Here is a 12967-nt window from a genome sequence, read left to right as displayed (position 1 = left end):
GCTTCGGAGAGGACAAACCCAGAGTTTGCAACAGATAAGAGGGGGGATGCAGGAAGAAGATGAGGATATGGGATATTTGAGGGGAAGATGTGGTGCTGTAAAAAACTTACTAAGGAACAGTCGGGGAAAGGGGTCGAGAGGAAGAGGGTGAAGGGGGCTCGTTGTACATCTGACCAAGCCCTGATCACCGCAGCCTGCCTCAGTTTCTTATTAAATCCCTTCTTAACGACCTGTGTCATCTCACTCTCCAGCTCTGGCAGGATGTGCTGGCACTCAGTGCCAGTCGGCACCCATCACTGCTGTCAGCAACCACTGGGAGCAGCCATAAAGGTTACAACGGGAAAAACATTGACAGAAAATGGCTGCAAAAACGCTGCAGCAGCAAGTCTGCCAGCCTGGGGACCAGGAGCATCCCTGAGGAGCACAGCTGGCACCTGTGAAGTACACCTGGGTACCCGAGAACCTGAAACACCTGGAGGCACCCTTGATAATCACAAACCCAAGAAACAGGAACAGTACATTTTATCATCTGGAAAGAGAAAAATTAGTCCAAAAAGGTCAAAAACAGTCTGGGAAAGTAGAAATCAGCAAAAGATTTTGGTTGCTTCAGTGACAGGAAGAGAGAAACAGCCCGGAATAGCAAAAATTGGTCTGAGAAAAATAGAAAATAACATTACCTACAGGTTGTTCCAGGTGAAACAGAACTACCTCCTCCACACAGTGGTGTCCTACGCCCCCTCACGTTGTTATGGTATAAAAAATTACTCCCGTTCTACTCAAAACGGATCCTCTCCCTGCAAGAATTTCTCTGCATGAGACGGGACCCCGGCTGGGGGATGCCTGCCCCACTCCAGATTCCCTGACATGGATCATCCATGCAGGGAGATTTTGCCCATCATTGACTGGCCTCACTCCTGATGAGCACTATACTGGTAACATTTCAAATAGTACATATATATAGGTATTCATGTAAGAAATTAATCATAGATACACATACTTCTAATATCGAGAAGCAGATACATCAATACTTGCTGCTTTAGTAGTCATTTAGGTAGTATCTTGGAATAGATACATATACTTGCTTTTCTGAAAGTAATTTTCTAGTAACTTGAAATACGTATCTGCTTTACCAGTAGTAATTTGCTTGGCAAACTTAAGCACACCAAAATGTTTCTGCTGCTTGAGACAGGTGCTTGGTCAGACTTTGCCCACCTGCTATAGCAAAGTGATTGAATTTCACAGTCTTTTGCCGACAGCTTTGCTAATTAGGTGTACCGCGCTAAGCTGCCAAGGCTTCCAAGGGAGAGGGAAGAGACACACAAGGGAGGAAGGACATGAAGGCACAAGTGCAAGGATGCCGAGGAGATGGATGCTGGCAACATCTCTTCCACAGGTACATCCCAGCGCATCTGACATGCCCTGGTATAAAAACACAGGGACCTATTTACTCAGGCCACATTTAAACTCCGCACATGCTTCCTGTCTTTCCCAAAGGCTATTTTTCCTCTACCAGATTTAGCTGTTACAATGCACAAAGGTATTTATTTCCTACAGCCCTAGAGGAGGTTTTTCTCATTACAAACACAGCTACTATCCATAAACCTGCATACATACAAAAGCCACTAGATAAACCCTGAGGCTCAAATTGCCCCTGAAAAGCATCCACAGGGTGAACCCCAGAGTCATCTCCGACCTTGTCTCACTTGAGTGGCATCTCACAAGTCCAGCCGCCCCTGGGACTACAGGCCATGCCAGGACGGCTGCTTGCCAGGTCCCAGTGACTCAGGGAACTGATACAGGTTAAAAATACCCTCACCCAGCTTCAGAGCAAGGTTGTCAGGTTGGTTTTAATCCCAGCTCAGTCCCCCATGCTGCAAGCACCACAGGAGGAGCCGGGCTGCCCAGGCAAGGGAGGGGATGGGGATGCAGGAACTGCACAGAAGTAGCAAGTTACCTTCCTAGGTGCAGCAGCTCTTCCCAAGAGCTTCACATCAGGGGTAAATCCAGCATTCCAAGGTCTGCCCCCAGCTGCAACCCAGCACCAAAACACGAAGCTCGCGCAGGGTCCAGCAGCAGGGAGAACATCCCTCCACTAGCGCAGGCTTTAGATAACCCCGAGGGGTTATTTCCCACTCCTGAAGATCACAACAGCATCAACTGCGATAACACACACGCTTTTATTAGTAGCAACAGACATTAAAAAAAAACAAACCACAAACTCTCCAAAATGCTTTGCAGACAACTCTCCAAAAAGTTGAGAAAACTATTTTTTGCACAACATGTGGCTGCATTCATTCTACACCTGCAAGCACAACAGGGAGCTTGACAACCTGCACTGTACCTTAAAACTGAGGTTGAAATCTAGTTCACTCCACCCAAAATGCTCTGCTTCCTTTAATGCTTTAATTGCAACACGACATCCCAGGCTGAGAGATGGCCCTTTGCTGCCGGTGCCTTTATATCCCAGTTAGCTCCCCAGGACAGAGCCAGCAGCAAAGCAGGCAGTGTCTTGACATGACAGTCAAGCCAGAAGCTAGTTTGCTCTCCCACAATTTTCTTATTTGCCCTGGAAAGAGGCATAGGACAGCATAGCAACTGCTCATGCTGTGGGATATGATTTGAGCCTCTCCCAGGTACACTTCTACTCTCCAAAGAGAAGGGATGACTCCAAGCAGAGGGAAACCCACCACTCCTCTGGCCAGGAAAGCCCTTTGCTGCAGAAGCGGGTCTACAGGCAAGACCCAAGCAGCAGAAACGTCCATCCGTGCCGCTCTGTTTGCTGACTGTGGCTCGGAGCAAGGAGAGGTCACTGCTCTGGGAGAGAAGTGGCCATCCAGAAGCTAGAGCAGGGCACCTGAAATGCCTGCCCCCGCAGAGGTGCTGGGGACTGGCTCAGACAGGGTGATGGACCCGGGGTTGTCTCTGTCAGAATGAAAGCTGGGTGCAAACACCCTGGCCTGACGATGAGCGAGGCACTTGGTGAGGTCCAGCACTCCTGGGAGAGCATCCAGCTCTCTCCAGGGTGAGGCTGTGCCTCCAGGCTAAGGAACGGCAACTATAAGAACAACTAATGAGCCCTTCACAAGCAAAGCCCCAAAGAGCTTTGCACAAGCATAGGGAAGGCAGGCAGCAGGAGCTGGGGAGGAAGCCGGGCTGCCCTGGCCACGTCAGACCAGACCAAGTCTACCATCACCCCCAGGAGCAGCACCAGGGAAGGACAAGCTTGTGTCGGCACACGTACAATCCAGGTGGCTAGCGCTCAGAAGAAGAGGGGATGTCTCCAAATCCCACTGGAGCCCAGGGCTGGAGGACAGAGGAGATGGGCTCGGAAGCACCCTTCCGTCTCCCATTCCAGGCTGTGCCGCTGCTCTCACACAGCCAGGCTCAGGGATCGCTTTGGGGTTTGCTTCCTGAAACAAAGCTGCTTTGCCGCTCCTCCATCCTCTGATCCCTTCCACTGGCTCCACACCTGTCCTGGACTCCACAGTGCACACGACAGCAAAATCCTCCCCTTTTTCCTCCCTCCAAGGGCTAAACCGAGTAGAATGCCCATGGTCTCAGCCACCCTGGCAAGTCCCAGGCACAGTAGCACACCAGGAGGCCACGGTGAGGGGCTCATGCCCTGGAGAGGCAGGGGCTGGGGAGCTCCCCAGCAGCCCCAAGAGCGTGTGTTTGTCCAGCGGGGACAGTGGCTCTTTCCAGAGCTGTCAGAGCATCCGCAAACACTTACCCCACACAGCCTCTGGAGGAAGCCAGGAGAGGTAAGGAGGTCTGGAGCACAGCAGCAGCCAGGTCACCAGGCACAGCCATGCCCACCTTTCCCCCAGCGATGGGCAAGGGGCCCTGGGGAAGAGCAGGACAACACAGAAATAATCCAAGCCGCTGTTCTACAAAAAAATATTTGTGGGGTTTGGCAGCTGGAGCAATTCAGAGGTGAACCCCGAAGAGGCTGGGACAGCATCAGACGTCTGGCACTCCCCAGGCAGCATCCACCACCACCACCATCATCAGGGGAAGGCAGCAAGGGCGCAGCTGCCCAAGCTCTCTACCTGCAAGGAGAAGAGAGATCTCTGTCTAGGCCACCTCCTGGGTGTGGATCCTTCACCCACCCCTCAGACCTGCTCTGAATCCTCAGGCAGCTGCAGGGTGTCACAAGCTGGTGGTGACTGTGCTGGGAAGGTCTGGACTTGTGCTCTACTCCAAATTTCTGGAGCTACCTCGGCCAGCTTATCTCTGGGAGGAGTCGTCTGGGACCTGGCTGCACAACACAACCAAAAGCTTGTATTTTTGACTGGCTGCATCATGGGATGCAGTTTTCCATCCTTAGGGGATCACATCCTTGTCCTCACCCTCCAGGAACCTACAGCTAACAGCCCATTTTTTGTGGCTACATAGAGCAAGCAAGCTCCAAGAAGATTTTAAGAATCACTCACTTCCCAGAAACCTCTGGAGCCCTTTGGAGAATTGAAAAAAAAACACTACCCATTAAGGAGCATGTTTCAGGGCAGGGCTGCACATCCTCTGCATCTGCTCCACCCTGGAGGCTGCTGCAGCTTGGTCTGTGCCAATCTGGAAAGCATTACTGGAAACCAGAGCTGGCTCCCTCTGAGCCACAGACGTGCTTTGAAGAAGCTGAGTGTTTCACCTCCGGGCAAGATTCTGCTCTCCCAAAAAACATAGCATGAGGTTTTGATCGTTTTTGCAACGGGAGAAATTGGGATAGGACCACCACTTATCACCCCAGTATACCTGGCTTCAGAAAATGTGTAGCAGTAATTAAAAAGCCAGCATTGAGGGAGAAGCAGTGATGGAGCAAAAGGATGATGGGCCAGGATGAACCCTGCTGCTGGTGAGCCTGCACTGTCCAGTGGTGCCCAGCACCTGGTTTGCCAGGGATAACCGGGAGTACCTGGCTCTGTGTGGGGGAAACAAGGATATTTCCAGAGCAAATCCCAGTGGGGACTAAACAGGGGAGGACAGCAAATCCTTTGAGCCTCTGGAGGGATGAGAGCAACCCCTTGGCTGCCTCTTACATCTGCAAAGAGAGGCTGGCAAAGGACCCCAAGCTCTCCCACTTGTCCAGCTTCCTCAGTTCTAGCCAACAATAAATTCTGGCTGTAGCTGTGGCTGGAGAAGGGCCACCCCCAAGAGAAGGGCTCAGGGCATCTTACCTACAGCCATTGTAACACTGGCGGTCCCTTCTCCTGCACCAGACGAAGACACCTGGGGACAAACCAGTCATCATCTCCATCAAATGCCCTAGAAATGGCGCTCAGACAAAGTGTGGCAATGGCTGGGAAACCTCAAGCCTGGCAGCACCTGCTGCTGCTGGGTTGGTGTTTGGGGTCTGGAGGAAGCCACCCCTGCCCACCTCCCCGCTGCCCCCCAGGTAGGGATGGCCCCAGCCCAGCCGATGGCCGGGAAGGAGAGATGGCCACCAGCTCTGGCCGCAGGTGAGCCATACGAGGGGAGTGTCACGGGGGATGATGAGAGCAGGAGCTTCTCCAGCACCTACCCACCGCCTGGAGGCTCTACACAGGAAAAACCTGAAAACTTTGTGCAATAGCAAAACATAAATCACCCAGGGAGAACCTCCTACTTCTATTTTAAACGGCCAGATCCTCATCTCAGGTCCAGACTTTCGCATTTTGGTTTTTTTCGCCCTCCAAGTTTGCAGTTGACAATCTGAGAATTAAATAAAATCCCCACTTTGACAGGGACTGGGGATAGGCTGGAAAAAATGTTTCCAGCTCCAAAAAAGGAGGAAAAGCAAGACCACGGAGAAAGGAAGCATGTTTCCCTTCTGCAGGCAGAAAACCGAGCACACCGTGGGGGGAGGTTCAGTGCTCGCACCCTAGAAGGGATGTGCAACATCCCTCAGTGCCCATGGGACTTTTTGGGGGGTTGATCCAGATTAAAAAAAAGTAAAGTATAATGTCATGCCTGCTCTGGACACACAGGACACATTTTCAGGACAACCTTCCCTCCCACATCTGGGTGCAGGGAGGCAAGGGAAGGCAACAGAGGAACACATTACCTCCTTGGAATGGGGACACCCTGATTGAAATGATGGCAATGACAAAGCCCCAGCCCCTGCCCACGGGACTCCTGGGTGAGAAACCCAGGCGCAGCAAGGATGTGCCATGTCAGCTGGCACAGACCCTCTCAGCCCATCCCTTCCCACGTGTGGCGCTTGCTGCAGCACCCACCAGCGATGCAGCAGCTGGCCAAAAAGCCAGGGTGAAGACTCAGCCCCAGCACTCACCTGCAAGCAAGCCGATGAGAACGCACACCAGGATCACGGGCAACACCACATTCGCAGCATCTGCAAAGGAGGGATCCCTGCAGCCGGACAGAATTTAACCCCCTACCCACACCCTCCAAGCAAAAACCTGCCACCAGGCAGCTACTGAGGCTGAGCTCACAGAGGCACTGGGCAAGAAGATATGTTTTTGTGGGCCACTTCCCCTGTCTCTTATTCCAGGCATCAGGAAGAAATCCCCGCTTACTCTGGACGTGGAGCAGGAAGGAGGTTTCATTCTGGCTGACTTCATTGCGGACCACACAAGCGTAGTAGCCGCTGTCATTCATCGATGCTTTAACGATGCACAGGGTGCTGTTGTCAACAAACTGGATGTGGTCGCTTCCCAGCAGCAGCTCCCCATTTTTCTTCCACCAGTACAAGTCTGCCTTCCCTTCCAGGACGTTGCAAACCAGTTTGGTGTTGCCTCCTGCCTTCACTGATGAGTTGCCCACAATTTCTGGCTCAGACAGTGGTTCTGGGAGAGACGGAGCAACTGTCAGCGTTCAGACCCTGGCTCCCCAGGTGCCAGACCTGGAGCACCTTCCCTCCCCAGCAATTCAAGCTCTCCGGCTGCAGAGGAGGGTTTGCTATCTCAGCACTCACCGACAACACGCAGCTGGAACCAGCCCGTGGCCTCTGACTTGGATCTGAACCGGTACAGCCGGTCATCTCCCTGCTGCAGCACGATCTGCAGTGAGAAATCTGTTTCATTGAACCTCGTGCGATTCTTGTAGGGGCGAGACGTGTTGGCGGGTCCATCGAGGGCATAGCTGACGATGACTCCTTCCTGCAGGCCAGCTTTGTATTCCCAGAGGACACCTCTGCTGACCTGCAGCGGTGGTACCGTCAGAAGCACAGTGCAGCCCACGGCCGAGACCAGGCGCTGCGATGTCGGCCGGAGATCGGCCGAGTAGCACGGGGAGAGCGTGCGGGCTGGGGGAGAATCCAGATGTCACTCTGCGGCCACCGAGACCCAGCCTGGCCCGCCGGGGGGGTGGCAGAGAAAGCCCCCCCCCGGCTCAGCCGCTCTGGACGGCGGCACCGGGGGGTTATTTCTGGCTTTAAGCAGCGAGGTGGGAGAGTCGGGGCGCCCGGCCGGCTGCGAGCCGCTTTGCTACCGCTCGCCTGGTAAAAGCGGGTTTTGCCGTAACGGTGCGCACCGCTCCGGCACCTCGGACCCCAGAAGCGCCGGCCTGAGGGGCACGGCGCTGCGGGAGCCCCCCGCCCCGCGCACGGGCGCTTTCCCGTCGGACCGCTGCCAGGAAAAAGCGCCAAGAGACGGCAGCGCCGGCGAGGACCTTCCCCGCCCGCCCCGGAGAGCTTCTGTCCGGGGAAGCACGGGGCTCGGGAGCGCCCGAGCCCGGCCGCTCCCACTGCGCCCACGGAACGGAGCCGGGAGAACCCCAGCGCCCCGCAGCCGGGGCTCGGCGAGGGGCCGCCCCCGCCCGCCAGCCACCGGAGCACCCCAAAAGCGGGCGGCGCCTCCTCCGCGGGCACCCCGGCCCCAGCCCGCGGGACCCGGCCCCGGCAGCACCGAGCCCCCCGCGCCCCCCGGCAGAGACTCGCCTGTGATCCCCAGGCCGGCTGCCGCGCCGCCGCGCCGGGCGGGGAGGAGGAGGAGGAGGACGGGCAGGAGGACGGGCAACATCTGCGGGACCGGAGCGGCGGCAGCTCCGCCACGAGGCACCGGGACGGTCCCGCCGGCGGGGCGGGGCGGGGCCGAGGGGCGGGGCCGGGCGGGCGGGAAGCGGGGCTGGTTACCGGGAGCCGCTCCGCCTCCCCGCCCGCCTGCCGCCGGTGTCACGCCGCAGGGTGACCTCGGCGGCGGGGCACAGCGAGCCCTGGGGCTCTCCTCCTCCTGCTTCTCCCCTCCCCCCCCCCTCCTCCTCCCCCCCCACCCCCCCGGGCACCAGCCGGAGCACAGGAGAACCCCCCGGCAATGCCCCCGGCTCCCCTCCCGCACCGGCCCCCCGCAGAGCCCCCCGGTGCCCGGTCAGGGGGTCGGGGGGAGCCGTGCCGCGCCCTGCCCCGTGGGTTCTTCGCCAGGCGTTGCTGTTTGTGGCGGTAGCACCCCCATGGGAAGCCGCTAACCAGCCGCAGCGGTGTTGCTGCATGCCAAGGGGAAAGTGACGCGAGAAAATAACAGTGAAAAACCTAAAACTCTGCAGGCAGGAGCCGCCCCGGGGCCAGCAGCCGTCGGCAGGCGGGCAGGAGCCTCCCCGCCTGGAGAGCAGGGCTGGGGCTCGGCCCGCTCAGCGCCTCGGGGGGCAGCCAGGGCAGGGGGAGCTGAGCCCCACCGGCGTGTGAATACGGAGCCTGCTGGCAGGGGCCTGCGAGCTGCTGGAAGAAAACGGGCTGCTGAAGGGGTAAGGCTCAAGGACACCAGGGTAGAATCACTGTGGTGGGGGGAGATCCCGACCTCCTACTCAAATGCCCCCCCCCCCCCCCCCCCCGAAGACGGTGGATCCCCCGCTCGGGGAGCATGCCCAGTAAATTCAAAATGAACTGTCCCTTTAAACTGAAGCGAGAAAGCAACTAACCAATAATTAGTCAGTAGGTGTAGACTCTGGGCGGAACTAGCCAACTTCACTGTATAAATATGCGCTGTGAGTACAACTAAGTGTGCAAGTTAGGAGGAGCGATCCCCCTTGCACCCGGCGCCGCAATAAACGTATCTGCTTTGTAACTTATCCTGAGTTATGGAGTTTAATTCTGCACGTGAAAAGGGGTCGTCTAGAACTGTCACTGAGGGGCTGTGTGTAGGAAAGCAGTGGGAGAGCACGGAGGGCCCATGGGAGGGAAGCTCAGCTCAGGGTCGACTATTGTTTGAGACCCTCTAGAAGACTCTAAAATACATGTAAGGAGCATGTGTAAGGCTTAACTGACATAGTACCACCTGGTGAATGAATACATACGATTTTTCCAAGAAATGTAATGCATGAACATATGTGTGGTCTATATAATCTTGCCTAAATGTAACACGAGGCACACGTTACGCGCACAGTCCCCCCCCCCGCACCCAACGCTGTGATGAAGGCATGCCTGCTTCTTCATGCTCCACTGGTGTTAAGGAGTTTTCTTATTCCCAATTTCAGTGACAAGGGCAGGCGGAGGAGCCCACAACAGCAGCAAAAAATGGGACTTTTATAATTTGGTGGGGCAGCCTTCCAGCTCGAGGCAGGGCTGTGGGAGAGGGCAGGACCGTGGCTGGGAAACAGCTTTGCCTGCGCAGGGGACACCGTAGAGATTCCCGCTGCCCCCACATAAGGTTTATCACCTAAATTACAAGGTGGGTGGGGGTCCTCTTCCCCTTCTCCACATTGTATCTGTCACCTTAGCAGCCTAGGAGGGTGCTGAAGGCTGTTTGCATCAGTAGAGCAGCAAAACCTGACATGGTGCATTGTGTGGCCCAGTGGCCTCATATCTGGGGAAACCAGCCCTGGAGAGAGAGAGAGAGAGAGAGATAAAAAAACTAAGCTCAAGCCAAATGGGTTTGGGAACCACTGTGCAGGAGCATTTCCTCTTGAAGGCATGTTCAGACACCACCACGGCACCTATTTCTGGCCCCGAGCAACTTCAGAAACACAATAAACTCAACACTCACCATGGCTGGGTCCCCTCCTGATGCCTTCGGGAGTGATGGGGTGGTGCTGGTGTTCAGGGGACCTTCCAATGTTCCCCCAGGCACTACTCTAACTGGATAGTTACTCTAACTGGGTATGCATAAAGCTGCTGCACAAACCGAACGTGCCTGAATGTTCTGCACAAAAATGTTGCAAGAATTTGCTGTGCAAACTGAATATGCGCAATTGTGCTGCACAAACCTGCTGCTCCAGGATCTGAGTAGATTGTTCCCCTCCATCGTGAGGAAGTCTAAATCAGGGCACAGCGCTGGAGCGGTCCTCCCTTCTCCACCCCTTCTGACACCTTGGCTCTTGCATTTGCCGGGATTGCAGCGGGGCGAAAGGCGACTTGGAAGAGGCAGCAACAAAAGTGCTACTTTTCTGTTTAGTGAGTTTCTGTGCCTGCCAATTTCTGTCCATCCAGAGGGACACATACAGCACCCAGGAGAAATGGCCGGGTGGGAAACGGAGCCTCTGGTGTGGCATTGCTGGGTGGGGATGCTGCCGGGACACCGTTGGTGGCATACCTTCCACACCGATGTTCCTGTCCTGAGTGCTTTAAAAAGCTGTGACCTGCAAAATAGTGATCAAAGCGAGGTGCATCTCTGAGCCTGGGTCCTGTACGTGTGGTCTGCCCAGGCCCCGCGGAGGAGGACCCCACGGAGAATAGTGCCTGGGCCTCAGCAGCAGCGCTGCATTTCAGGGAGGCAGTGAGGTGGGCAACGTGTGCATGTGCGTGCACAAAACCTCTGGGAGAGCAGATCCGGGCCAGGGACTGAGCCCCCACCCTGTGAGCCAGCCTCTGGTAAACCCAAGACCTTCGGGTTGTCTCTTGGAGGCTGCTCTGCTCCCTCCAGGGGTGCCAGACTGCCCGCTGGGAACAGTGAGGGGAGCAGGGCTGCAGGGGGCAGAGGGGTGGCCAGACCAGGGACCAGACCCAGCGTGGCCCGAGGAAGATCTCCAAGAAGGCATCAAGATGCAAGAGGAGAAACGCGGGCACACGTGTGTGCCGAGGCAGGGAGCCCACAGAACCATCCCACTAGAGGGAGCGAGATGATCAGTTGTCAGATGGTGCAAGGGAAGAGTTGGGTCGAGGGAGCCCAACCCAGAGAAGGAGCTGTGGGCTGAAGCTGGCCCTTCCTCCCCCACCAGAGCCTAGGGATGCTCCTGGTCAGGGTGTGCGCGTCTCGGCAGTAGCAGTCCCACCTTGTGATGTTACACAGGGTGCTGCTGGGCCAGCAACGTTAGGGCTCTACATCCCTCCCGGGGAAGCTTGCTGGTCTGTGGCTTTATGGGGCTCCTCTGTCCAACCCTCTGCTGCCAAGTAAACAAAGTCCCACCAGCAAAGCAGGGAGCAACCCTGCTCCCGCGGTCCCCCAGAGCCTCCCTGCTCCTCCTTTCCCTCTATTACTACTCCTTGGCTCTCCATCCCAGCTACCTCCAGGTCCCACCACCCACCTGCAGGTCTGGAAGGGCTGCAAGGACGGCCAGCATGCTTTTAGCCAGAGGGATGCAGGTGAGGAACGGAGCCAGCAACAAGTGGGGCAGAGCCAACACAGGCGCACATCCCTGCTCAAAGCCCCAGCCCAAGCCTAAAGCCCCCCAGGGACCTGGCACTGCTGCCAGGCCATCTCCATGAGACACAGAAGGGGAGGCAGGTGCCATCCCAGTATCCCAGCACTTTGTGTAGGCTTTCCAGTTGGCTCTGACCCTTGCAAGGGTGATCTGGACAACCAGGAGCAGTTAGAAGGAGGTTAGGTTCTACACAGAGCAGGGCCAGGCACCAGCAGAGATACCATGGCCAGCAGGGCAAGGGCATCACCAGCCAGCACCTCGGGTCCTAGTCCTCCAAGCAGGGTGAGTGGGGCAGACCCCAAGACGCTAGCTACATCCAAGTTCATAGAAGTCATACATATACAAGTTCAGATCATCGGGCAAGTTGATGGTGAGAGGCAGGTCCGAGGTCAGGCCACGAGGTTATTCTGCAGCTCAAGATTTGGATCAGCAAGGGGCATGGCTGTGGTGGAGCTGAAGGCAGGCACACCTAGAACAGAGCTCAGGCAGGGTCCGAAGGCCCAGGGCTCAGCTTGAGCCGGCTCCTGGAGTCATGGGCAAGGTGTTGGTGGAGGCTCCAGGACAGACTGGCCAGGGCTTTGAGGGGAAAGGAGGAAGAAATGTCAAGGCAACTGAGACCCCTTGCCATGTTCCTGTCCCAGCCCTGGCACAGCTTCCCCTCTAGTTTGTCTCCCTGGGGCATCCCACCGCAGCGGCTGTCCAGGCACTGCTGCCTGCCCTGTACCCCTGGGGTACACCCCAGCACTACGTCCTTCACCCCAGTGCTTGAGCCAGGAGAAGACATCTCTAGCCATACCTGGGCAGCTAAGGACCATCAAGAAAATATCCGTGGTGCTTTCCAGGAGTCAATTCAGGGCCTGGGGTGTTTGTGTGTGTGTGGGTCACACGGGCGGCAGCAGTGGACCACATGCATCAGAGGCAAAGGCTGCCGCAGAAAGCAGCTCTGCCCTCTCCCCCAGCCCTCACCAAGCTGGCACCAGCCTGCCAGCACTGCCCTGATAAGCCTGAGCTCCGCAGGGAGGCTCCAGCCCAGGGAGGTGAGGGAAGAGGTGTGGAGCAGGATGCAGAGCAGGACAGAGCACTTGGAGGGCAGAGAAGTTGTCTGGGCAAAGCAGCACAAAGCTGGCTAAGATGCTGGCAGGCATTTCTTGGAGGGTCAAGCAACTCTACCCAGATGCTCCCAGCTTCTTCTACAAAACGTGTTTTCACCCCTTGGGGAGTCAATTCACCTCACAAACGCAGCAGCAGGGAGCGAAGGCAGGTGGGCAGGAGGGAAGGCAGCACCACAGAGCTGCCTTGTGCCCTACTCACCGCTGCGGCGGCATCCAGCGCTCAGGGCACCATGCATCTCCAGCCAGCCCGCAGCTCCAAAGGGGCAGAGAGGACAAAGCTGCTCAGTGCACAACTTCTGAGAGGTCTGGTTGTGGAGGTCTTGAAGTTTGGAAGCTAAAAACAAGCCAGCCTC

At 56.6% G+C, this 12967-nt stretch overlaps 1 protein-coding gene across 2 annotated transcripts; it reads right to left on the bottom strand.

Annotated features, from left to right (window-relative positions):
- Positions 1 to 3772: 3772 nt before the first annotated feature.
- Positions 3773 to 8194, bottom strand: LOC106631353 (contactin-like). 2 transcript variants are annotated; one of them, XM_055727495.1, is made up of 6 exons: positions 7871 to 8176; positions 6908 to 7237; positions 6510 to 6779; positions 6266 to 6325; positions 5172 to 5223; positions 3773 to 4049 (listed from the first exon to the last, which is right to left on the bottom strand). In XM_055727495.1, exons 1-6 carry the CDS (start codon positions 7950 to 7952, stop codon positions 4046 to 4048), a joined length of 798 nt encoding a protein of 265 aa, XP_055583470.1. In that variant the 5' UTR covers positions 7953 to 8176; the 3' UTR covers positions 3773 to 4045. The 2 variants fall into 2 exon arrangements, with proteins under 2 accessions (XP_055583470.1, XP_055583472.1); XM_055727497.1 differs by lacking the exon at positions 6266 to 6325 and having other exon boundaries at positions 7871 to 8194.
- Positions 8195 to 12967: the final 4773 nt, after the last annotated feature.

The sequence above is a fragment of the Falco cherrug genome, chromosome 15 (genome assembly GCF_023634085.1).
Source record: "Falco cherrug isolate bFalChe1 chromosome 15, bFalChe1.pri, whole genome shotgun sequence".
Taxonomy (NCBI): Eukaryota; Metazoa; Chordata; class Aves; order Falconiformes; family Falconidae; genus Falco; species Falco cherrug.
Note: the sequence above shows the minus strand (reverse complement) of the source record. Positions and strands in the feature narration are given on the sequence as shown.